This window comes from Danio rerio, chromosome 18, assembly GCF_049306965.1.
Source record: "Danio rerio strain Tuebingen ecotype United States chromosome 18, GRCz12tu, whole genome shotgun sequence".
Classification (NCBI taxonomy): domain Eukaryota; kingdom Metazoa; phylum Chordata; class Actinopteri; order Cypriniformes; family Danionidae; genus Danio; species Danio rerio.
The window spans coordinates 48,673,126-48,700,621 of NC_133193.1; the positions used below are offsets into that span (position 1 = coordinate 48,673,126).

Consider the following 27,496-nt stretch of genomic DNA (forward strand, 5'->3'; position numbering starts at 1 on the left):
GATAAGAAAACCGGAACAACAGTCAGGTACAGTGACCTTGCTGACAGGTTCTCCAGCATGGTTTAACCCTAAGCAGTAGGAACGTGTTGATCCAGTGCAGAGAGAAAATTATTTTACCTTTCACACTGGTTTACACAACAACATTAGCATGATGCAGGGGTGGCAGAACCAGTTTGGGTGAATATTTTTTGTTTTTGTGGATGGATGTGTAACTAACAAAGGGCTCTATTTTTAATTTAATGAGCTTAACTTTGGAAACTGTCCATCGTCTGTTCTTTTGATCAGGTAAGCGTTTTTGGTTTTGGTTTTCTTTCACTTTTACTTCACATGCAAGTAGTTTTTATTGAGAAACTATGAAGCTCTATATTTAACTGTGGCACATACTGTTTGAATCGAAGTGTTTGTGTGTGTTGGAATGCAAAAAAGTGTTATCCATGGCCGAGGGGGACAGTAAAAAGGCTAATGACTTGAGAAAAAGGAGTGAATGAGACCCCCTGAAGAGTGTGAAAACTAGCATCGAGAGGCTAATTGTGTCTGTCTTACAATCCTTTGACCTGAAATCTGACAAACCTTTCCTAAGAAGATGATCAAGGAAGAGCCTTTCTAAACAAATCCCATTGCCCCTGTCCAACCGGTTTGTTTACTATGCATTGCTGACTAGTCTAGTCTGACTCTTCCTTTGGACTATGCTATAGTTAAACCATCTATTGTTGTGGTTGAGCTTTTGTATGAACTCAGAAGTTAGTCAAATGCATGCTCTGTAACTTTACACTACTTCTAAACTGCTATTACTAAACTCTCCTTCCTGTTGAATTCAGTGGATTTGCATTTATTCCAATCAAAGTTTCATGAGATGCTCCATAACATCCATATGAGGTTTTTATAGGGATGCCATGGGCAATGATTTACATGCAGGTGAAGTAGGACATGCAAATGCACACAATCAAAAATAACAAACGATTGAGTTCTGGTTGTAAGTAGAGGTCACTCTGTGCAGTGGTGCATGTAACATTTGTATATCAAATTATGGTTTTCTACATCTCGATTGGCCCCAGTCTGTTAATATTTTCCAAGTAAATGAATTCCTGTTCAGGATAAATTCCTTGAACTTGATAGCCCTTGGTAATAGGTTTCAATGTTTTGAGTAAAGTTTTCTATGAATTGGATGTAATTTGAAACCATGTTGGGTAAAAACTTTGTTCATTACTTGCTTGTTTAACAGTTAAGAATGAAAAGAGAGCGTGACACAATGTGTTTTAAATTCCTATGCACCAACTAGTCATAAAATTATACAAAATTGAATTTGTTTACTATATATAATGAATATGGGAATTTGTTTAAAAGACTATCGAGACATACTTGGTTTTTGAAATGTGAAAAGCAAACTTACGCTATTTAGAATTGAATGAAAATGCAGTATAGTTTATATTTGCAAATAATTAAACTTAAAACTCATAGGAAATCTTTACTGTATTTCTTAATTCTTTTACCTTTGAATTATGGCTAAAGTATTCTGACATGCATTTATTGTAACTATACAGTGCTCACCATATATAAGTACACCTCTGACAAATCTATCTATTAGGTTCATATTTTTAATAGGAAGCTATACAATATTATATTTGTGCATATGCATTAGATTAGTCAGTACATAAGCCAAATCTGGAGCTTATCTAACAAAATAACTCATGATAACAGTTCAAAAACAAGTACAACCTAGGGTTGTCGCGATACCATTATTTACCTTACGATACTACACAATACCAAGTAGTATTGCGATATTGTAATTTATAACAAATTATAAAGAAAATAGTCAGAAAAACTATATTTTACATCTTATAATAAGTCTTGAATTTAATTAAAAATTCCCTTATTATTGAAAAAAGTATTATTTGCACGTCACTTTACCTAAAATTCATTCTTTTTGTTTATTTTGTAGATAATTGACGAACAAAAAATACATAAAAATAAACATACAAACTATACCAAATGAAATTTGTTACAAAAAGAGCATTTTCCTAACAAAATTAGGCTATATGATGTGGTCAAAAATTGTTTCAATGTTGTTATTTTGGGTTTTTCATCTATTGTTTTTTGTGTTTTATCAGGTAACAATCCAGAGTAATTAAAATTTCTCTTTGTGAGTCGTTTTTTTTTAAGATATTGTCGCGGTTGTTGTGGTTGAGGAACAGAAATTAATGGATTCAGATGTGAGTTTGAAACATCAGAAACAGCAGTATAGAGTCCCCTTCACTATACTGGGGCGTTAGGACCCACACAGACTACAGGTTGCGCGCCCCCTGCTGGCCTCACTAACACCACTTCTAACAGCAACTTATCTTTCCCATGTGGTCTCCCATCCAGATACTGACCGGGCACGGCCCTGCTAGTTTCAAAGGGTGACCATGTGAGAGTTGCAGAAAACTAGCTGCCGGCTTAAACATTGATAAGCAAGTATTACATCACAGTGCTTAAAATGGTCTTAGTAAAACTTTAAAGTTAATTTAACCAAAAAATCTAAAACATAAATACAAAGTCAAACCCAAAATGAACCCAAAAAATTACATTGTCATAAATTGTGCACATACTAACTTTTTTTGTTATGTTAAAGCAATGTTTGGGAAAACCAGCCATTGGGTCAGTCAATAGCTATTATTTCCCAACATTCTTTAGAATTGTGTATGCGTCTGTCTGTGTGTGTGTGTGTGTGTGTGTGTGTGTGTGTGTGTGTGTGTGTGTGTGTGTGTGTGTGTGTGTATGTGTGTGTGTGTGTGTGTGTGTGTGTGTGTGTGTGTGTGTGTGTGTGTGTGTTAAACAGAACTAAGAAATTCAATGTCTACAAACACCTTGGTAAAAATAAATGTGGAGGAAATAATCATTAAATCCCTTCAATCGTGTCCACTTGAAATACCCAGGACTTCTTCCATTAAATGCTTTCCTTTTTGAAGTACACATTCAATAAAATTAAGTACTCTTCTGTTTCACAATGGTTACCACAGTTTTACAGCAGGAACGCTGTCTGTGGTGTCTGTTTTGGCGGGAACTATAAACGGCCACTACAGAAAGTTTATTTAGCCCTGTATTTATCTCACCATCTCTAAAAAAGGAACCTATAACTGCCCTGTTAACACTTAGTGCTGCGTATTTACCGTTCGAAAGTTTCGGTGGACTCTTCTTCGGTGCAAATGAAGTTATTATAATGCTGATGGTCCGTCGACTGTGCCCTCATCACGACGTCATAGCGAGGGTGTGGGCTGCACTGAGCTCGTGCACAGTGCAGATGAGTTCAGGGCGCGCGAGTGTGAACATTAGAGCGCGAGCCTGAAAACGAGATGCTTTACAAAAACACACACACACGGCTTTAACCTGAACTACAGACATCGCATGCACACACCTCCAGGTGAGTTTCTGATCTACAACTGGCTATATTGATGTATTTTGCGTTTGAATATTCCGTAAATATGTGTTCTTAAAAGTTAAATTCTAAGATAAGATTAACCTGTTTTTACTGTATATTATTTCATTAATGACCACTGATACTGTATGGTTTTGTAACTGGATTAGTCCTAAACAATAAGACATAGGTCTTGTTGTATTACATAATGCCGATGTATTTTGATATTTATTTTACATGACTAGTGGATTTAGTCAATGATAACTTATATGGGCTAACGTAAATGTAAAGTGGTTCAGCAAGCAAATGGTTTCACACGACTGTGTTTTCTACTGATCAAAGTTTGTTTAATCAAAGTGGTATGTTCATTATTAAAAGTTAAAATAAGATAACGCTTTATAATTTATATTATTTATTTTTACCACTGATACTGTTTGGTTTTGTAACTTAATTTACTTCGTCTTGTTGTTTTAATGGTTTTGTCGAGGTGTTTTGATATTTATTCTACATGAGTGAATTTAATCAAATTGATAAAGGCTAACATAAATGTAAAGAGCTAGCAAATAGTTTCACTAATTCAGAACGAAGGTTTTAATCAAGTTTAATGTGAATTCCTAAAAGTTAAAATAAGATGAACCTTTTCATAAGGTTGGTGGTTCGTCCCGCTGTGGCAGCCCCTGATAAATAAAGTACTAAGTCAAAGGAAAATTAATGAATGTTTATAATGTGTACTATTGAATTTTTACTACTGAAACTGTATAGTTTTGTCACTGCATTTATGATCGTCTTGTAGTTTTACATAATGGTTCTGTCGATGCATTTTAATGCATATTTATTTTGACTAAGCGAATTTAGGCAAACTGATATAAATGTAAAGAGGCTTGGCTAGCAAATGTTTTTAATACAACTATTTTTGTACCAAAAGTTTTAATCAAAGTTAACTTAAAGGTGTATTCTTAAAAGTTAAATTAAGATTAGCCTGTTTGTATTTGTTTATGAATTTTTACTACAGAAACTGTATGGTTTTGTCACTGTATATAGGACAGTCTTAATGTTTTACATAATGGTTTAGTCTATGTATTTTGATATTTATTGTACATGACTTGTGAATTGTCAAATTGATAAAGGCTAACGTAAATGCAAAGTGCTAGCAAATGGTTTCATACCACTATTTATATAGTTTTAATCAGTTGAATGTGAATTCTTAAAAGTTAAAATAAGATTAACCTGTTTATAAGGTTGGCGGTTCATTCTGCTGTGGCAACCACTGATTAAAAAATGGACTAAGTCAAAGGAAAATGAATGAATAAATGTTGATAATGTGTATTATTGAATTTTTACTACTGAAACTGTATAGTTTTGTCACTGCATCTAAGACAGTCTTGTAGTTTTGCATGATGTTTCAATCGATGTATTTTGATGTCAAATTGATATAAATGTAAAGTGGTTCAGCTAGCAAATGGTTTCATACCACTATTTTGTACCGATAGTTTTAATCAAAGTTTAATGTGAATTCATAAAAGTTAAAATAAGATTAACCTGTTTATAAGATTGGTGGTTTGTTCCACTGTGGCGACCCCTAATAAATAAAAGACTAAGCTAAAGGAAGATGAATGTTTATAATGTGTATTATTGAATTTTTACTATTGAAACTGTTTGGTTTTGTCGCTGCATTTAAGACAGTATTGTAATTAAACATAATGGTTTATTCGATGTATTTTGATGCATATTTATTTTACATGACTAGTGAATTCAGACAAATTGATATAAATTTCGAGGTTTAGCTAGCTAATGTTTTCATACAGCTATTTTTGTACCGATAGTTTTAATCAAAGTTTAATTTGAATCCTTAAAAGTTAAAAGAAGATTAACCTGTATATAAGGTTGGCGGTTCATTCCGCTGTGGCGACCCCTGATAAATAAGGGACTAAGCCAAAGAAAAATGAATGAATGCTTATAATGTATTGAAATAATATTATTGAAATTTTACCACTAAAACTGTTTGGTTTAGTCACTGCATCTAAGACAGTGTTGTAGTTTTACATAATGGTGCTGTTGATGTATTTTGATGCATATTTATTTTACACGATTAAGCGAATTTAGGCAAATTGATATAAATGTAGAGGCTTAGCTAGCAAATAGTTTAATACCACTATTTTGTACCGATAGTCTTAATCAAAGTTAAATGTGAATTCTTAAGTTAAAATAAGATTAACCTGTATGTTATTGAATCTTTACTAGGGTTTTGTCACTGCATAAGACAGTCTCAGACCCATAGTTTTAATCAAGTTAAATGTGAATTTTTAAAAGTTTAAATAAGATTAACCTGTATAATGTAGGCGGTTCATTCCGCTGTGGCTACCCCTAATCAATAAGGGACTAAGCTGAAGGAATGTTTATAATGTATCTTAATAAATGTTTACAACTGAATCTGTATGCTTTTGTCACTGCATTTAGACAAAACAAGTCTCGTAGTTTTACATAATAGTTCAGTCGGTGTATTTGTGGTACACGACTAAATGAATTCAGTCAAATTGATATAAATGTTAAGAGGTTTAGCTAGCAAATGGTTTGGCAAATGGCCAACATAGCCTGGTTTGCATTTACAGTAGCCAGAGGGTAAAACAGTTTGGCTTGTCTGTGCTTGACCTAGTAGTACAGTTGCAGCTTAGTTGTTTTCATCTGATTTTTGTGTCTTATAACAAGCTGTCTTCATACATGTTGTGTGATCATTAGCCATTCTCGCTCTGGGATTATTTATCTGAGTGTTGGGCAAACACAGCAGTGTGTGATGCCCATCATTAGAGGACTGAAATCCCATCAGATGTGGATAAACACCATGGAGACTCTTTTACTGTCCCCTAATGCATGTTTTGCAGATCCACGTTTCTCACTTGGAGAATTAGCACTGCTAAAGTATATAAATGTTACTGTGGTTATTGTTATAGTTATTCTGTAGTGTTTTTAAGAGTAGCTTAATGTACATTTAACATTGGGTTTCAAGTTGTGTTACAGTTATTGAGAATACCATTTTACCGTAGTGTCATAATTGTTAATGTGTTATTATATGTTTTTTGCAAGGTTCAGATACATCAAAATCTCATTAAGTAGTAATACAGCTGTTCAACAAGTGGCATGCAAATAAGCAGAAGCCTACGCAATGTGAACATAACAAGGAAGTTATATTATGCACTGGTTTATCAGATTATCAGTGATTAAGCTTCTAGCGAGTTTAGTCAAATTTAGACAAATGCAGAGAAGAAGAGGGAAAAGGCCAGATTCTTTCATTGTAATGCAAAAAAAACAGTAATGTTCTTACTCTTACTTGTATTTCTAGATGAAATTAATTTAATAAAACAAGGCACCATTTAAAAGAGATTACATTTTTATGGCTATGGTTTTTAAGGTACAATTTATATTATAAAAAAGAGTATGTTTTAGGTAATTGTTTAATGTTTTTATCATACTGCACACTACCTGACAAAAGTCTTGTCACCTATCCAAATTTTAGGAACAACAAGTATTACTCGACTTCAAGTTGATCATTTGGTATCAGAAGTGGCTTATATGAAATGCAAAGGCCTCTAGATTACACTTATTTTAGCAAAATAAATTATGATCATGCCTTGATTTTTAATTATTTAATTAGGACCGTAAGGTCTGACTTTTCTTAGACAAAAGTCTTGTCACTGAACAGAAATAATGTCCAGTACAGAATATAAAGTCCTGCTGCAGTGGAAACAGAATGAATATTGTGTGTGACTCCATCATGAGCTTGGAGGACTGCATCCATACATCTCTGCAATGACTCAAATCACTAATTCAAGAGTTCACACTTAGCTCATGATTTATACATAGCTTGTTTGGCATGCTGTCCCGGGAGAGAGCCCTGAGCTCAAGGGATCCTCGAGCCCAGGGCTCCCCCCCTTTTGCAGGGCTAGTGGAGATTGAGCTCAGGTCTATCTCAAACTCCCCCGCTGCTGAGGCCAAGGCGAACTTCCTGAGAGTAAGACATTATAAAAAAGGTTTAGGCTTGTTTTATCTATAATATAGAGCACATTTGGATGGTGGGAGGAAACCGGGGAACCTGGGGGAAACCCACGCGGACACGGGGAGAACATGCAAACTCCACACAGAAATACCAGATGGCTCAGCGAGGACCCAACACCATTGGTATTCTTGCTGTGAGGCAACAGTGCTAGTCACTGGGCCACCGTGCCGCCCATTCTGGATAAAGGAGGAAGAAGGGGAGGAGGGGGGTTTCTTCCAGACGAAGATAGTTGTAGAAAGGAAATGAGGATATATATAGTGATTTGGGATCCTTCGATTGGAGGATCATAATTAGTTAATGTGGACCAGCTGGGTAAATCATAAGCACATGCTCCTCTCGAAATTAGTTTAAAACTAAACTTCACTTAATAAAGTCATCTGGAATGGCATAGAAAGCGTTCTTGCAGGACTCCCAGAGTTCATCAAGATTCTTTGGATTCATCTTCAATGCCTCCTTCTTCATTTCACCCTAGACATGCTCAATAATGTTCATATCTGGTGACTGGGCTGGCCAATCCTGGTGCACCTTGATTGCACAAATGTCTTGATACCTCAGCCATCAACACAACAGGCTTGCCATCCACTCTGCAGATCTCTTGCACGCCCCCATACTGAATGTAACCCCAAACCATGATTTTTCCTTCACCAAACTTGACTGATTTCTATGAGAATCTTGGGTCCATGCTTCTTCCAAGCATCTTCTGCAGCATTTGTGATGATTGAAATGTGGTTGAACAGATGATTCATCTGAAAAATCCACCTTCTGCCACTTTTCTAACTGATCAACTAGAAGTCAAGTTATTATTAGTTGCTCTTACAACTGAGATCGACGACAATTCTTTTGTCAGGTAGTGTAAATAGACTTAATTTGACGTGCTGACTAACACACTGCATCTGTGTTATTTAGTACATTAAAAGTTAAATGCACTAAATTCCAACTTAATCATCATGACATATTTGCATGACTTGCACATTTCAATTGAACTTAAACATTTTTAGTTTACCATAATTGCTTGTCAGTAAATATTGTGGTTATTTCTTAGACAATAAGAGCAATTATGAACAGATTGCGTGGATCAAAAACTGTCATTAGGTATTTAACTATAGGCTACATTTAAACTATAATACATTTTTCTCAATTGCAAAGAAGATGTCTGAAAACATTACATTCTACATGCATGTTCCTTAAAAAAACTACTCTAAAAAGATTAGCTTAAACCTACTTGTTTCTCACAATGGAAAACAATGACTATATTCACACAACAGGCATTAATCTGCTGCTGGCTGCATCTCTGACTTCCCAGGAAAACCCTTGAACCGCTGTGTCTAGAGAGTCTTTCGTATTGTGTCCAGCTGTTGTCCACTTGACGCAGAAGACTAGGCATGTGCGTAATCACAGCAGTCATCCTGAAGGTTTTCTAGCCACCCTAGTAGAAATATCCCAATCCCCGATGGCTCATTTAGAGCTGCATGATTGGCTCAGGGCTGCAGGAAGCTCTTCTTTTGAGAAATGATCAGCCTCCCTCTGTGCCATTTATAAGGCTTGTCTGCTATTGATCTTGGCAGCCGAAGTTCTTTGTGTTGGATCTGAAAAACTGTTCTTTTTAGTCCAGTATTACATGGGAAACTTCATGTTCTGCAACTGTCATGTTGATTATAATGATAAATATGAGTTACCCAAACCTCTTGGTTCAGTTTCAGTAGTCTGAAAAATGTCCTTTTGTTGATGTCTTCCAGTGTATTGCCCCAAATGGAAATCTGTTACACTGTAAATAATGCTGGTTTTCAAACAATTCCGATTAAGTTAACTCAATTGTTTTTGGATTGAACATAAAACAATAAGCAGGGCTCAACAATAAGGACTGCCCGGTGGCCCGGGGCCAGCGTGAAAGACACTCAGGACAGTAGACAGGATTGGTACTGGCCCCTATCGGCCAGTAACGTTGAGCACGTTTTTTTTTTTTGCTTTTTTTTTGTAACCTGGTAACAACCAGTACAGCAAAAAGATGGCAACATGGTGGCAAAATTAAACAATGAGGCTAAAAGAAAACGTCTGTTTCTAAAGTCTTAGAAGCAGACAATTACATGGGTACAAAATTAAGAAACTAAAATATAAAAAATAAATAAAAAGTTGTCAGTTTGGCAAGCCATTTTTATGAAAAATGATTTAGAATTGCATTAAAATACAAGCACATTTTTCATACCGCTATTACATTTGCATAAAATCTTGAATTTTGTTCATTATACATTTATTAACATATTTAAAATGTTCAAATTCTAGATTTACAGGCATAATTTTGCCATTATTTAAAATATGTGGCTAAGAAATAGCTATTAACTTTTTAGTTTTTTTTTTTGGTGGGGCCGGTGAAAATTTTGGCAGGGCAAGTAAAAATCTCAACCAATGGCCCGATCGGACCCGTATAAAAAATCCTTAGCGTTGAACCTTGATAAGGTATATGCCAAGCTAGTGTTTTTCCCATACTGATAAACTACTGATAAAAAATGTAGAATTTTTCCAATTTATACGGTTCCTTTCACAGCATCGATGTTGTAATGTCATTAAAATACAATCAGTTAAATAAACTCTGGCATTCATTAAGTTGCTCAAGCAAAAAACGAGGCATAAAGCCGTTTACTCGCACGCGCCCGTCAGAATCGGCAGGATAGCGCAGAAGCTTCATTGAATATACTGGGGTAAAATAAATGCTCACATAAGACATGGCGGGGGAAAATGTAATTTACTGCAGTGCTTCATGTACAATCTGAGACCCACTTTATATCGGCTATCACTCAGCCGGTGGAGATCGCAGATTTTTAAAGAAAACAGACCTTAAATGCGCCAATTTTTGCATTGGCATAGAGTTGACCGGAATCGCTTAACTTAGGTTACTGGCAAATTCAAAGTCCTATTAGCATGCTTCAGCATATACCCTATTAAGTTGTCTTAAAAAACACTTAAGAATTGTGTTGATTGTTTTAAATATGTACTTTGAACAAGCAGCAAAAATATTTTTGAGTGTATATGGCCACATCATTATGTACATGTTTGTAATTCAAGTAGTTGAAAAAAATATACATGTAAACAGGCTTTTTTGCAATGTTTTGAAATATATGTTGCATTTATGAAATCCAAACATAATTGCATACATGAAGTCCAAACATGGATGTTATATATGTAATATATATAGTCATATCTCATATATATTTCAAACCTTTATGAATTTCTTTCTCCTGTTGGACACAAAAGACGATATTTTGAAGACTGCAGAAAAGGAAACCTGTAACTATTAACTGTCATAGTAATTGTTTTCTCTACTATCGAAGTCAATGGTTACAGTTTTTCAGCTTTTTTGTGTGTGTGTTCAACCGAATAAAGAAACTCAAACAGGTTTAATAAAAAGTAATGGGAAAGTAAACGATAACAGAATTTTCATTTTAGGGTCAAATATCCCTTTAAGTATATTATTTTCAGCAAATGTAGAGTTCTTTCATATCTTCTTTCATATCTTTCGTATTTAATGTTGTACAACTAATGAAGACTGAGGTGATTATTCTGGTATATGACTGGTGTTTCTGATCATCTCGACAGACACAGGGATGGCTGGGAAGCCGTTCCGAGCCACCTACATCTGGACCAACATCATCAACAACCTTCAGACGCAGGTGGAGGTCAAAAGGAGACGCCACAACCTGAAAATATACCCTGACTGCTTTCTGGGCTCGGAGGCCGTGGATGTGGTTCTGGCTCATATCATTCAGAGCAAAGTCTGTGGAGATGCCGAGGTTCCTCGATTCAAAGCGGTTCGCCTCTGCCAGGCCCTCATGGAGGCCAGAGTCTTTGAGGCGGTGGACACTAAAGTGTTCGGGAAAGAAAAGAGGCAAGCCAAGTTTGAGGACAGCAGCTGTAGTCTGTACAGGTTTCTGAACAGACAAACGCCCAGCACTTCGGGCTCAGAGACTATTGGGAGTGGATACAACACGCAGAGGAACACCAACAGCCCACCGTTCCAAAGGTAAGGGTCTGATTTCCAACGTCGTATTACCAAGTCAGAACAATTCACCTTATGTACAATTTCACTAAATTGCTTGAATAGCTTTGTTTGGAAATAATTCATCCATTTAGATTCATTAGGATGATTAGAATAAACTATAACAATACAATATGAACTAGTACAATACAATAAACTTTGTATTGTATTGTATTCTGTAGGGGATAAATCAACATACTGAACAAGTAACAAGTACAACTAAGCAAAGATAAAGGTGAAATAAACAGTGCTTTATGGTTTTTTGGGGAGTCAAACAGTATTGATGTACAGAGATTGAATAATCGGATGTAAATAAACACTTCATAGGTTTCACTGTATAAATAATTCAGTCAAATTATTCAGCATTAAAAGGCTGCTATCATGCAAAATCAACTTCTGGCAGCTGTGCAGCTGTGTGTAGGTATATTCCCCTATATATTGCACTTTTTGCTGCCCACTGATATTAGTTGACTGGCGCGTATTAAACATTTCTCTGTAGTAATAGGTATAATGATGTCCACAAGACAGGATCTGGAAAGAAACTGGGATTAAAAGATCTGTTTTTCTGCTTCATTAGTGTCTCTCTCTGTCACTGTGCTCGTTTATCTTATGTGACACAGCAGAAAAAGCAGGCGTGAATGTCGGAACGGTGGGCGGGGAGAACCAGCTCATTTGCATTTAAAGGCACAATATCAGCTACAATTTCGTCTGACCCCAAACCTGACATTTTTAACAGAGTAAAATAAATGATCTGATGGGTATTTTGAGCGGACACTTTACAGACATATTCTGGAGTCACCAGAGACTTCTCTTACATCTTGTAAAAGGGGTAAATAAGGAGCCCTTTAAAGTTACAAATGTACAATTTGATGAAATGCACTGCAAAAATGCTTTTCCTATTTAGGTTTTTTTGTCTTGTTTCGAGTCTAAATATCTCAAAATTAGACAAGCAAAACATATTGTCTTGTTTTGAGAAATAATATGCCAATATTAAGAGAGCTTTTCCTTAAAACAAGCAAAATAATTTGCCAATGGGGTAAGCAAAATATTCTTGTTTTTCCTTTTGACAAGATTAATTTGCTCACCCCATTGGCCGATTATTTTGCTTGTTTTAAGGAAAAACTCACTGAATATTACCATATTATTTCTCAAGACAAGGCTATATGTTTTGCTTGTCTAAAAGATTCTTCTTGATTAAAGAATTTTTAGATGCTTGGACTCGATACAAGACAAAAATCACAGTAAGAAAAGCATTTTTTTGCAGTGTGGTACAATTTCTTGTTTCTGAATGCTTTAAACTCTCTTGAGAGGCTCACAGAAAGTTACAGGCCTTACCAACACATGCAAATGATAAACTTTCACTCCATTATGGTTTAACTCTGCAATGACTCAACAAATCCTGGGTCTGGTCAACTATAATCCCAACTCAACATCACAAATTAACAAATTCATTACATACTGTAACATCAGAAATCACTTCTTTTTGTGGCCAAATGTGGTTTCAAATCACAGAATCAGGAAGAAATCCTACTTTGTTTAGTATATCATACAGCGATGGAGGCTAGCATTACATTTGCCTTTGACTTAAATGCTAGCTTTGAAAGACTTGGCTAAAACAATGAATGAAATTTTCAGCATCATGTTGTTTCAAACCTGAACAGTATTAATGTTAGAAAGGAGATATATAAGGGATATATTTGTTGCTATTTGTGCTAGTAGCTTTTACAGGTGGTGTAGACACCTGGTTTTAAAATGCATTCAGTTGACTGGATCTATGAAGTAAATAAGGGAAACATTCCTGTTTACACCTGGTGTTTTAATCAGTTTTTTTTTTTACCAGCATGTCTAATTGACCAAGAAAGCAAAGCAGTGTCCCTGGTCAAAGATAACAAAATGTTTAGTAAACACAGGTGGAAAAAAGTGCATTGTTTCTCAAATGAGAGTAGATCATCTACTAAGATACAAGAAACTTGCAAAACTAGTTAATAATTAGCTTTTCCTAGAGAGTTTCTTCAAAACAGGAAAGCTTACAGACAGAATGAAGCTGAAACATTTTTTTCTTTCAGATTTTAAACAGTGAAATACTTAAAACGGTTTCTATTAAAAAACCATTGCACTATAAATGCCCATGTATATATATAGGCGAAGCTGTGGCGCAGTAGGTAGTGCTGTCTCCTCACAGCTCAAACTTGCAAAACTAGTTAATAATTTGCTTTTCCTAGAGAGTTTCTTCAAAACAGGAAAGCTTACAGACAGAATGAAGCTGAAATATTTTTTCTTTCAGATTTTATACAGGGAAATACTTAAAACGGTTGCTATTAAAAAACCATTCCTCTATAAATGCCCATGTACATATATATAGGCGAAGCTTTGGCGCAGTAGGTAGTGCTGTTCGCCTCATGGCGATCAGAAAGATGAAAAAAAAAGAAAAGAAAAAAAGAAAAAAAAGTAGGTAGTGCTGTCGCCTCACAGCAAGAAGGTCGCTGGTTCGAACCTCGGCTCAAACTTGCAAAACTAGTTAATAATTAGCTTTTCCTAGAGAGTTTCTTCAAAACAGGAAAGCGTGAGGATCTTACAGACAGAATGAAGCTGAAACATTTTTTTCTTTCAGATTTTAAACAGTGAAATACTTAAAACGGTTTCTATTAAAAAACCATTGCTCTATAAATGCCCATGTATGTATATATATAGGCGAAGCTGTGGCGCAGTAGGTAGTGCTGTCGCCTCACAGCATGAAGGTCACTGGTTCGAACCTCGGCTCAAACTTGCAAAACTAGTTAATAATTTGCTTTTCTTAGAGAGTTTCTTCAAAACAGGAAAGCGTGAGGATCTTACAGACAGAATGAAGCTGAAACATTTTTTTCTTTCAGATTTTAAACAGTGAAATACTTAAAACGGTTTCTATTAAAAAACCATTGCTCTATAAATGCCCATGTATATATATATATAGGCAAAGCTGTGGCGCAGTAGGTAGTGCTGTCGCCTCACAGCAAGAAGGTCGCTGGTTCGAACCTCAAACTTGCAAAACTAGTTAATAATTTGCTTTTCCTAGAGAGTTTCTTCAAAACAGGAAAGCTTACAGACAGAATGAAGCCGAAATATTTTTTTCTTTCAGATTTTATACGTTGAAATACTTAAAATGGTTGCTATTCAAATCCATTCCTCTATAAATGCCCACGTCAACATCACAGTGAATCATAGACTTATTTGGAGTCCTTATTTGGAGTTCTGCTTGGTTCTTAATATACTGGAAACATTTTCAGAGCTGTGATAGTGATGTTCACATTACATTGCCTATTTCTCTTCTTCAGGAAGGAGGATTCTGCATACTCTAACAACTCGCCTGTCAAAACGGATAAATCTCTGGAGGACGTTTTAGGAAATCTGAACATGAACACAACCATCACTCCGCAGATGATGAATCTGGGATTATCACAAGAGTGTATGTTACATTTTAACAATTATAAATGCTTTTTACAATAAAATTTGCTATTTTAGTAGCATGTGGCATGGTGGCTTAGTGGTTGGCGCTGTCGCCTCACAGCAAGAAAGTTTGCTGGTTCAAGTCAGGGTCAGTTGGTGTTTCTGTGTGGAGTTTCCTTCGGGTGTTCCGGTTTCCCTCACAGTCCAAAAGACAAGCGCTATAGGCGAACTGGCCATAGTGTATGAGTGTGTGTGAATGTGAGAGTGTATGGGTGTTTCCCAGTACTGGGTTGCAGCTGCATGGGCATCCGCTGCATAAAACAATGCCAAAATAGTTGGCGGTTCATTCCGCTGAGGCGACCCCTAATAAATAAGGGACTAAGTGGGAGGAAAACTAATAATTGAATGTTAGTAGGGTTGCACAATATTTGAATAAACATTGCAATGTTTTGTTTTCTGCTATACATATTGCGAAATTAATATAATTTCACCATTTAACTTGATTTGCTCTATTTTTTTATTGCATCTTTTTATTAACATATTAAATAACAAAGAGATTAAAACAAACCACCAGACAATACCAATTTTAAAAATGCTAAAATATAAATTTATGTAAAATAAGTAAACAGGGAAATATATATATATATATATATATATATATATATATATATATATATATATATATATATATATATATATATATATATATATGCTGTATGAAAACCAAAGGTTTACATTCTTAATCACTTGTTTCTAAATGGTCTGTCTCTAAAAGTGCAGGGGACGTATCCCCCTGTCCCCCCCGGCTGCTACGCCCCTGTATACATGTACACATTACAAGAATAGATCAATTAAATAAAGCAAAGGTGCAAATGAAATAGATTCATGTATGAAATGTCTTATGCTTTTCTGAAGAGTGTAGCTGTATTTCAGTACAGAAACTGAATTATCAAGTGTAAAAAAATAACTCTGTATAGTTTCTATTTTTAATTAAATTCAATTCATCTTGGTTAAAGCTACAAACCTAATTTCCCGTACACCAATGGTTTAAATTCACTTGAAATCTTACAGACAGACTTTAAAATACAGAATCAAATAAAACTATTTCACTCTGTTATAAAGTTCGCAATGATTCCACAATAATATAATAATAATCCCAACTCGACATTGCAGATCCTGCGATATGACTATTGTGGATTTGCTCATTGATGATGAAACAATATATACACTACCTGACAAAAGTCTTGTTCCCTTGTCCAACAAATAATAACTTGACATCTACAGTAGTTGATCATTTGGATTTTTCTGATGAATCATCTGTTGAGCTGCATCCCAATCATCACAAATACTGCAAAAGACCTGCTGGAACCCACATGGACCCAAGATTCTCACTGAAATCAGTCAAGTTTGGTAAAGGAAAAATCATGGTTTGGGGTTACATTCAGTATGGGTGTACATCAGAGTGGATGGAAACATCAACAGCCTGAGGTATCAAGACATATGTGCTGCCCATTACACAACAAACCACAGGAGAGGGCAAATTCTCCAGCAGGATAGCGCTCCTTCTCATACTTCAGCCTCCACATCAAAGCTCCTGAAAGCAAAGAAGGTCAAGGTGCTCCAGGATTGGCCAGCCCAGTCAACTGAGATAAACATTATTGAGCATGTCTGGGGTTATATGGAAAAGGAGGCATAGAAGATGAATCCAAAGAATCTTGATGAACTCTGGGAGTCCTGCAGGAAGGCTTTCTTCGCCATATCCAGATGACTTTATTAATTAGTGATTTGAATCATGTAGAGATGTATGGATGCAGTCCTCCAAGCTCATTTTGTTCGCTTTTGTCTAAGCAAAGTCAGACCTTACTGTCCTAATTAAATCATTAAAAATCAAGGCATGATCATATTTTATTTTGCTAAAATTAGTGTAACCTTTGACTTCCATATAAGCCACTTCTGATTCTAAATGATCAACTAGAAGTCAAGTTAGTGTTTGTTGTTCCTAAAACTTGGATAGGCGACAAGACTTTTGTCAGGTAGTGTATAGTGAAGCCCTACATTTTAGTGTAAAATCACTCTATGCTAAAATATAATATATATTACTGATGTTTAACAGTGATGGATGAGATCTGGCGACAGCAGACGGTGCTGAGGCTCTTGCAGCTGATTGAGCTGCCACTACTGGAAAGCCTGTTGGAGGGTCAGGAAAGCCCTCGTCCACCTCTGCACAGCATGGACAGCGACCCAGACCTGCTCTACACCAGCAGCTACCTGGACCGTGAGATCCTGAAGGCCTTCAGTGAAGCGCAGTATGCTGATTATTTCAATATTATTCTTCATATCTCTGTTTGTGTCTCTCTTGGTTTCATTTTAGGGTGCAAAAAATGTCAAAACTAGGCTTTCACAAGAAAATATGATTTATGCTTGCCACACTGCAATGCAAGTTCTCCCTCTCCATAATGAATTATATTTTAGTGTTGTTTAGTGGTGGCTTAGTGGTTAGCATTGTCGCCTCACAGGAAGAAAGTCGCTGGTTCGAGTCCCGGCCGGGCCGGTTGGCATTTCTGTGTGGACTTTACATGTTCTCCCCATGTTGGCGTGGGTTTCCTCCGGGTGCTCCGGTTTCCCCCACAGTCCAAACACATGCGCTATAGGTGAATTGGGTAAACAAAATTGACCGTAGTGTATGAGTGTGTGTAAATGAGAGTGTATGGGTGTTTCCTAGTCCTGGATTGTGGCTGGAATGGCATTCGCAGCGTAAAACATATGCTGGATAAGTTGGTGGGTCATTCCACTGTAGTGGCTACTGATAAATCAGGGACTTAAGCTGAAGAAAAATGAATGAATGAATGAATGAATGGATGAATGAATGAATGGTGTTTAGTATGAAAAGTAAGGTAGTTAAGGGTTAAAAAGTTCACTAAATGTACTCTCAAGTGGTTACAAACGTTTATAAGTTTCTTTATTCTGTTGAATGCAAAAGAAGATATTTAGAAAAATGTTTGAAACCTGTAACCATTGACTTCCATAATAGGAAATACAAATACTATGGAAGTCAGTAGTTAGTGGTTTCCAGCATTTTTCAAAGTACCATATTTTGTTTTCAACATAAAAGGCTGTGACAAGTCAAGGATGAGTAAATAATGACAGAATTCTCAGTTTTGGGTGAACTTTCCCTTTAATTATATGTAATTAAAGCTACACTATGTAACTTGTGGCTCTCTGGTGGTTAAAAATAAAACTGCATGCTTCTCGTAGCCGCAGAGATGTACTTGCTCGTCTGCACTGATGAACTTGCACTATACAGAAGGTTATCATCCTAGCAGGTGGACAAATAATAAGGTCTCTGATTTACAAGCAGTGATTTCCTGAGGTTTGATGGTTTGAATGATTAATGGTCTTTTTTTTTGTCTGGTTCATTGTAACAACAAAATTTTAGCTTCACGCTAATGATAGCTAGAGAGTAAATGTTTTGAAGTAACTCTGGCCTATCCACCTGTTAAGTGGTGATGTGTTTGTGAAGTATGTAATACTGTTTCCGGGTCCAAGCCGCCATTCATTTGAGTGGAGAAATCATTCGTTTATGATCACTTTTTATTCCTATCACACATTAAAGTTAATTTTACATAAAGTCATAGTGTACACAACAATCGCTGGGCTTGCTGCATAACAAATACAAAAATTTTAACAATTTATAAAACAATGAATCACTTTCTGGCCATCGGATATTAGGCATGGACATATATATTGCGATCGTGACTTTCAAAAGTATTAAATTGCTTTGTAAACGTTTATTATTACCATTTCATGAATCTCCCCATTCAGTTGAATAGAGCGCTTGGACCCGGAAGCCGCTCCGTGTGACGTCACACTTAACAAGCAGATATGAATGTGTATGAAGTTCCCGCCAAATCCGTCCCGACAAGTTGTAAATTGTTAAGTATTATTGCAGGTTTTATAAAAGTATATATGTTAAAAACATGGTTATTAGATAGATTTTAGCACTCATTCAACAATATATTATCTGTATATCGATCTAATCTGTTTCAGTAAAGAATATAGCCTTAAAAGTTCAAAGATTTCACTTCCCTGCAGAAAAATCCAGCTTAAACCAGCCTAGGCTGGTTGGCTGGTTTTAGCTGGTTGACCAGCCTGGTTTTAGAGGGGTTTTGGCCATTTCCAGGCTGGTTTCCAGCTATTTCCAGCCTGGTCTTAGCTGGTCAGGCTGGAAAATGACCAGCCAAATCCAACTAAAACCAGCTTGACCAGCCTGGTTTAAGCTGGATATAGCTGGTTTTGGCTGGACTCCCAGCTTGGCTAGGCTGGTCAAGCTGGTTTTAGCTGGTCATCTCCCAGCCTGACCAGCTAAGACCAGGCTGGAAATGGCTGGAAACCAGCCTGGAAGTGGCCAAAACCCCTCTAAAACCAGCCTGGTCGACCAGCTAAAACCAGCCAACCAGCCTAGGCTGGTTTAAGCTGGATTTTTCAGCAGGGTCTTTTACAAGCTAAAATCAGTTGGTCTCGACAAACCTTTTATTTTGTATTTTGTTGTTGTTTATTGTACATTACTTACAAATGCAAATGTAATTGGCAGTATACTGTTACTGTGTCCCAGAGAGTCAGCTGATTATATTTTTTTTATGTTAACCTAGTATACAGTAGGCCAGGGGTGCCCAAACTCAGTCCTGGAGGGCCGGTTTCTTGCAGATTTTAGCTCTAATTTACCTCAACACACCTGCATGGATGTTTCTAGAGCTTGATTAGCTAGTCCAGGTGTGTCTAATTGGGGTTGGAACTAAACTTTGCAGGACACCGGCTCTCCAGGATTATGTTTGGGCACCCCTGGTGTAGGGCATGTTCGATGTTTCTCTTATCTTATGTCTTTTGTTTTTGAGTTGTATTTTAAGCTGTATAAAAGTTCTTTATTTGGATTTAAAAGGATAGTTCAAATTAAAGTGTACTCACTATTTACTTGACCTCAATTGTTTTCACACCTCTATGAGTTTTTTTTTCTTCTGTTGAACACTAAAGACGATTATCTGAAGCAGGCATGCCCAAGCTCGGTCCTGGAGGGTCGGTGTACTGCAAAGTTTAGTTCCATCCCCAATCAGACACACCTGGTCTAGCTAATCAAGCTCTCAAGCTGCAGTCACAATGGGCTTTTCCTCCTAAAGACTTCCATTCATACGCAAACGAATACGTCAGACCGGAAACGCAGGGTTTTAAGTCAAGTATCGCAGGTTGCTGCGGTGCAAAGTTCAAGCTTGGTAAACTCTGACAATCGAAATCGCATCACTTGACTGCAAGAGACCAATCGAGGATCAAAACATGACCTCTCAGGACAGAAATTTTAAACATGGAGCAATCGCTCGCTTTTTTAAATGTCTAATAAGCTTGTTTAATCCCGCCCCTTTTCGCAGCGCCGTACGACAGAATTTCGTACACACAAACTCTAGTGTGTGACCGTAGCTTTACTAGGCTTTCTAGAAAATCCTTGCAGGTGTGTTGAGGTAAGTTGAAGCTAAATTCTGCAGGACACCGGCCCTCCAGGACTGAGTTTGGGCACCTCTGAATTCTGAAGAAAGCTTAAAACCTGTCACCATTGACTTCCATAGTAGATAAAACTAAAATTTGAGTCAATATTTACAGGTACATGGTTTCAGCGTTTTTCAAATGATCTTTTGTATTTAAGAGAAAGTCAATTAGGTTTTAAACATCTAAATGTCAAATAAATGATGACAGAATGTTCAGTTTTAAGTGAACTATCCCTTTAGGAACTATCTGATTTCTTAATTTTCCCCTTCTTCGTCTCTTTAACAGAGCTGATAGCTGGTTGTCAGCGGCTGTAGACTGTCTGGAGTTTCTCCCAGATCAGCTGGTGGTGGAAGTGAGCCGAGGACTGGCTAAGTGTGAGGAGGAAACGTCCCAGTACAAACAGCTCCTGTATGGAGTCCTGGTCCAGCACTACGGCCAGTCTGACTACCCTCCGCTGCTCACCAATCACGTCTTTGACATCCACTCAGGGGTCTCTGAGCTGCTCGGTAAGATATCAGTCTGCTATATGTTAGCTTGATCTGTATATTTAATTAAATTGGCCTTATTGCTGGCAATTATTACACTTACAAGTTGGCCATAAAATAAGTACACTTTAACATAGTTTTTAATTATGAAAGAAATGATGAAAGATTAGGATTATTAAGTAAATATTATGATTATGAAACAACATGCTTTATTTTAATAATAAATTATCAACTAAGACTTTAAGTATTCAGCTGTAAGTGACATTTAAAGGCTTAAATAGATTAATTAGGCAGGTTAGGGTATTTAGGAAAGTCATTGTATAACAATGGTTTGTTCTGTAGACTATCAAAAGAAATATAGCTTAAGGAGGCTAATAATATTGACCCTAAAATGGTTTTTAAAAAATTAAAACTACTTTTTTTCTAGCCGAAATAAAACAAATAAGACTTTCTCCAGGAGAACAAAATATTATAGGAAATACTGTGAAAAATTCCTTGCTCTGTTAAACATCATTTGGGAAATATTAAAAAAAGAAAACAAAATTCACAGGAGGGCTGATGATTCTGACTTCAACTGTATTTATAAAACACGTGTATTATTGCTCTGTTTTATAATATGACTGTGTGTGTGTGTGTGTGTGTGTGTGTGTGTGTGTGTGTGTGTGTGTGTGTGTGTGTGTGTGTGTGTGTGTGTGTGTGTGCAGTGAATGGGAAGTGTGAGCAGGCGCTGGAGTCTCTTCAGTTGTGTCTGAAGCTCCAGGACTCTCGCAGTCGAGAGGAGCTCCGCAGGTTACTGCGCTTCATGGCCCTCGCTGGCAGCCCGCACCAGATCAAACTACACAAAGAGGTAAAACTAATCTGCAGGACATTGTTTTTAGGTGAAGTTTGTTTATAAACTAATTTCGAGAGGATCACGTGCTTATGATTTATCACGGCCGGTCTCGTATTAGCTAATCATTATCTTCCAATCATATGAGCCTTAAGCTACTATAAAGAACCGCAGTTTTCAGTCCACATTATCTTCATTTGGAAGAAACCCCCCTTCCTCCCCTATTCTCCTCCTTGACATTTGATTGGGCGGCACGGTGGCCCAGTGGTTAGCACTGAGAGCCTCACAGCAAGAACACCACTGGCCTAGTTTCGCCTAGCCGGTGGGAGTTTCTGTGAGGAGTTTGTATGTTCTCCCCGTGTTCGTGTGGGTTTTCCCCAGGCTCTCCGGTTTCCTCCCACCATCTAAAGACATACATCACGCTTAAGAACCATGCACGCTTTAGCCCCTTCTCAGATGTTCCCTTAGCTATCGCAGTCGGGGAGTTCTGAGATCCACCGAGCTCAGGCTCCCCTCCAGCTCTGCGAACGGGGGGGAGCCCCGGGCTCGAGGATCCCTTGAGCTCGGGACTCTCTCCCGGGACAGCATGCCAAACAAGCTTTGATAGATCATTGGCTAAGTGTGAACTCTTGAATACAGCAAGGGCGTATTCACACTATGTACAGTTGCCTTGAACCGGGCCAAATATATTTATTATTTTGAAATATATTTTTGTCTCAACATACATTTTTTAAAGCTTCAAAGTTGTGTGTGACTTTTTTGTGGAAAATACTCTATCATCAATTATAGATTTTAAAAAAAATCATGTCATATCTGTTATTTGCATGTATTAGATTTCTATATGTTTTTTTTATATATATATATATATATATATATATATATATATATATATATATATATATATATAACCCTGGTAGAAATGATGGCATTTCCACACTGGAATGACGCGCTTGTGGATAAATCAGACCAGCACACAGTATGGCTGTGTTGATCACACAAAAGTGTCCTTGTGAAAAACCATGAAAACCACAGTGGTCATGCTAGTGAAAAGACAATGAATGAAACAACAGTCTCTTTTGATCAGGTTTTACTCCTACAGAAATGCCATTCCTACGTGATCCCGACAGAAAGCTGACAGTGTGTGTGTGTGTGTGTGTGTGTTTGTGTTACAGATAGAGAACAGAATGGCAGTAAAGAGGGCGTTCTCCAATGCTATTGTGTACGGGACCAAACTAGCCAAGGGGAAGGTTGATCTTCTGGTTCTTTTCATGATGGACAAACATCACGACCTCTTCAAGGTGAGTCGAAACGTCATGCTAAAAACACACACAAACTGACAACTGTGTGTCAGTGCTGTTTACTATAATCAACCGGCATGTATGTGGTATAAGTAAAGGATTGCCACATGCTAAAGGACTTTAAATGCACGACATAGAGGCAAAATATTCACCTTATTCTCCGCCGAAGAGCGGGCGCTGCCATTTGAATCTTTTTGGCTTGAGACTTCCAGTCTCATTCACTTCCATTCATTTTTTGACGTTAAAACTGCTCATTACGCTGTTTGATGTTGCAAACTGATATTTTCTTATTATATTATTCTACTTGGTCTGTGTAGTCATGCAAACATTTGTTTGTAGAGCAAGTAGTTTGACCGTTTTCTGCCGTTTATTATTCCTAGTCATTTCTCCCGTAGGCGACTGAATCGGAAGTTCTAAGACAATCGCGAAAACAGGCGCACTTCCGCATTTTAGAACAAGGTCAATACACCTGACATGAAGTGCATTTAAAGGGGGCTTATTATGCCTCTTTTTACAAGATGCGAAATAAGTCTCTGATGTCCCTAGAGTGTATTTCAGCTCAAAATACTCCAGAATTAATGGTTTATAATTCTTTGAAACTGATTCTTTTAGGCTTTGATTCTAATTGTGATGTTTTGGTGACTGCCGCTTTAAATTTAAATGAGATTGTGCAAATCTTTTCAAAAGAGGGCGGAGCTACAAATGCCTATGTGTCAGCATCGTGGCAGATTCAAAAACAAGACTAACGTACTATGCTAATTAGGGAGAGGTCATCACTAATGGGCGGAGCTTTCTCACTCTGACACAAACAAAAAGAAAATGTCAATCAAAATGTTTCTGCAGACTGTTTTAATCAAACTCGATAGAATAGAACAACTGTTAGCTGGTTATATTCACAGACTGTTGACACACAAGCCCTTATAGACCTTTTTCATGGCTGCTGCATGGAGGGCGCCATAGCGACCAGTGTCTCCCTGTAGAATGCTAAAAACTTCTGTTTACAGCGTGTACAACTGGTAATTTGCGCTCCGAAAATGGGTTTCAATAACGTTTTTAATGGATAACAGAGTGTTTTTGTGACACACAACTTAGAAATGTGTCTGTTAAAGCCGTTATAATCTGTCACATGTGGTACAAGTGCGTCAGAAATACGTGAAAAACGTTCTCCTAGTTCACGTGTTTGCCATCAGAAATACAGTGTGTGTGTGTGCGGTCCCGGTTTTGCAATTTACAAAAATGACCAATAAAAGTCTGTTATTGATCCTCTGCTGGCTGATTTGCTGTTCATTCTAATCGCGAGCCGTTTGTGTTTTATTTCGTGTGTTGTATTCACCACGGTTTGTGTTTTTCTGTCATTTTGAAATGACACTCGCCTATATTTCACTTTGTCACAGGTATTAAATCAGTGTGTCAGTGGCACAGTACAGGCTACGTGTGTGTGTCAAACATTTTGGTGAACTACATTAGTTTGGGCTGCTTATATATTTGAAATAAAGAGAAAATGTTGACTTTAGCGATGACGAGGCTTCATTTAAACTGCAGAAGATGCCGTCTGACACCGAGGGGAAAACGCCTCACAGCAGCTGTTTTCCATCCTATTAGATCGCATTTCTTTAAATGATCAGTCCAGGAGATGGAGCTGATGGACAACAGTATTAGTTCAAAGAGGATGAAAGCAGGTAAAATAGATTAAAACCATCGTTTCAAAGCTGTCCAAATGTGACTGTTTACACGCATCAGCTGCCGACCGGAAGTTCTTCGCATTCTCCTTGCGCATACACGCAAAGCATAATGGGTAATTTTGCATTCCAAGAAAAAGGTCTATAAAAGTGATTTTTGCATATTAATTCTGCTTTAAAGGATTAGCTCACCCAAAAAATGTAAATATTTTAATTATTCACCCTCATTTTGTCTCCCTTAATGCCCTGAGACCTTCGTTCATCGTCAAATGTAACGTTTTTTAGATGAAATATTAAATTGAATGAATAATTCGACTGTAAACACTTTTTTGTGTTGTCAATAAGCTTGCTTATATAGTTCCTATTAATGTTTATAACCACCTTTGAGGATTGTGGGGGTCACGAGTCACTGGAATTGTTATTTTGGGGGTCTCGGGCCTAAAAGTTTGGGAACCCCTGGTTTAGTTGACTGTTTTCTAATAATGTTGTTTCATGTGCATGAAGCAGATTCAGTATTATAGTATGTTTGTCTTCATTGTGCTTCAGATTCCTGTCACGCTGCATAAACTTGTAAGTGATAAACTGGCCAGTATCATCAAAGGGACAGATCCGGATCGCATCACAGGTAAAACTGCAAATATTGGAGAAACTATTTGAGAAGCGTTGATGTTATGTCTTTCATGCTGGTTATTTTGTTCACGCAGTAACCCAATTCACTTGCTAATCAACAGAACTATAATATCACTAGTGCTGGGTGAAGATTAATCGCATCCAAAATAAAAATTTGCTCTGACATAATATATGTGGGGCGGCGTGGTGGCTCGGTGGTTAGCACTGTCTCCTCACAGCAAGAAGGTTGCTGGTTCAAGTCCTGGCTGGGCCAGTTGGCATTTTTGCATGGAGTTTGCATGTTCTCCCTGTGTTGGCGAGGGATTCCTCCGGGTGCTCCAGTTTCCCCCACAGCACAAAGACATGCACTATAGAGGAGTTTAGTAGGCTAAATTGTTCGTAGTGTATAAGTGTATGAGTGTGTATGGGTGTTTCCCAGTACTGGGTTGCAGCTGGAAGGGCATCCACTGCGTAAAACATATGCCGAAATAGTTGGCGGTTCTTTTTGCTGTGGCGACCCCTGATGAATAAAGGGACTAAGCCGAAAAGAAAATGAATGAATGAATAATATATGAGGGTGACATGGTGGTTTGGTGGTTAGCACTGTGGCCTCACAGCAAGAAAGTCGCTGGTTCGAATCCCAGCTGGGCCAGTTGGCATTTCTGTGTGGAGTTTGTATATTCTCCATGTGTTGGCAAGGGATTCCTCTGGGTGCTCCGGTTTCCCCCACAGTCCAGAGACATGCACTGTAGGTGAATTGGATTAACTAAATTGGCCGTAGTGTATGCATGTTTCCCAGTGCGGGGTTGCAGCTGAAAGGGCATCCGCTGTGTAAAGCATATGCTGGATAAGTTGGCAGTTCATTCCTCTGTGAGGACCCCTGATGAATAAAGGGACTAAGCCAAAGGAAAATGAATGAATTAAATTGGTCGTAGTGTATGTGTGTAAATGAGTGTATGGGTGTTTCCCAGTGCTGGGTTGCTTCTGAAAGGCCATTTGCTGTGTAAAACATATGCTGGAATAGTTGATGGTTCATTCCGCTGTGGCGATCCTTGATAAATCAGAGACAAGCCGAAGGAAAATTAATGAATAAATTATGTGTGTGTTATTTATACTTACTATGTATATGTGATACACACACACACACACACACACTTACACATAAAAACAATACATATTACATATATGTTAAATGTATAACTTGTATCATATATATAAATAATCTAAATATAAATAAAACTAACTTTTATTTTGTATGTGATTAATCGCGATTAATCTTTGCTCAGCACAAAATACAACACTAATAAAACAAAACAGCTGATGAGTGATTGTTTATTTGCTCTGAAACTTCATTTCAAATCTTCTTTCTCAGGAACAACCTACTGTCGTCGTCTCTCTGGAAAAGAGTTTGTGGAAACGGTTCAGAAAATGACCCGAGAGGAGCTCTGGACATTACTGAAGACAATTCATGAAAACTCTAAACTCTCTCTGAAGGAGAAGCGCCGGCTGCTCGGACAGTTCTACAAAGGCCACCCGGAAATATTTGTGCAATATTTTGGCAACAGAATATCCAATATTTATATTTAAGCATCACTCAGTGTAAATACTGTATAATATGTAAGATGTATTTTTACGTGTAAATATGTATTGTAGAGAGAAAAACAGCGTGTCTGTATAAGAGAAGTGTTGAACAATTTTCCGTTTCTTATTAAAAAGAAAAACAAGTTGTTTTCTTGTTTCCTTCCTGCTTTATACAAATTATTTGCACAGTAAAAGAATAATATGAGATTAAATTCAATTTTTGTTAAAGCAGCTCTTTAAACAAACCAAAAATTACCAGCTAAAACCAGCTTGACCAGCCTGGTTTATGCTGGACATAGCTAATTTTGGCTGGGCAAGCTGGTTTTAGTTGGACATCTCCCAACCTAACCAGCTGGAAAACAGATTACAATGGCCAAAACACCTCTAAAACTAAGCTGGTTGACCCCCTAAAACCAGCAAACCAGCCTAGGCTAGTTTAAGCTGTTTTTTTTTTTTAAGATTTATTTTTGGCTTTTTTTGCCTTTTATTATTAGATAGGTCAGTTTATGAGACAGGAAGTGAAGTGGGAGAGAGACAGAGGGGATAGGGTAGGGAAATGTTGTTGAGCCGGGATTCGAACTCGCG

The 27,496-nt window shown here is 37.3% G+C and overlaps 2 protein-coding genes across 12 annotated transcripts in view; one reads left to right on the forward strand and one right to left on the reverse strand.

Annotated features, from left to right (window-relative positions):
* The window catches only part of wt1b (WT1 transcription factor b), a 117,397-nt gene extending 114,146 nt beyond the window's left edge, over window positions 1-3,251 (reverse strand). For all 8 annotated transcript variants that reach the window (XM_073929453.1, XM_073929450.1, XM_073929446.1 and 5 more), the window contains exon 1: window positions 3,150-3,251. The gene's annotated coding sequence lies outside the window, so the exon portion shown is untranslated. The remainder of the gene's footprint in view (window positions 1-3,149) is intronic.
* Window positions 1-27,054, forward strand: depdc7a (DEP domain containing 7, paralog a). 4 transcript variants are annotated; one of them, XM_021467703.3, is made up of 9 exons: window positions 1-285; window positions 11,037-11,460; window positions 14,787-14,917; window positions 17,012-17,204; window positions 20,716-20,936; window positions 21,620-21,762; window positions 22,917-23,042; window positions 25,268-25,346; window positions 26,703-27,051. In XM_021467703.3, exons 2-9 carry the CDS (start codon window positions 11,045-11,047, stop codon window positions 26,915-26,917), a joined length of 1,524 nt encoding a protein of 507 aa, XP_021323378.1. In that variant the 5' UTR covers window positions 1-285; window positions 11,037-11,044; the 3' UTR covers window positions 26,918-27,051.
* The last annotated feature ends 442 nt before the right edge of the window (window positions 27,055-27,496 follow it).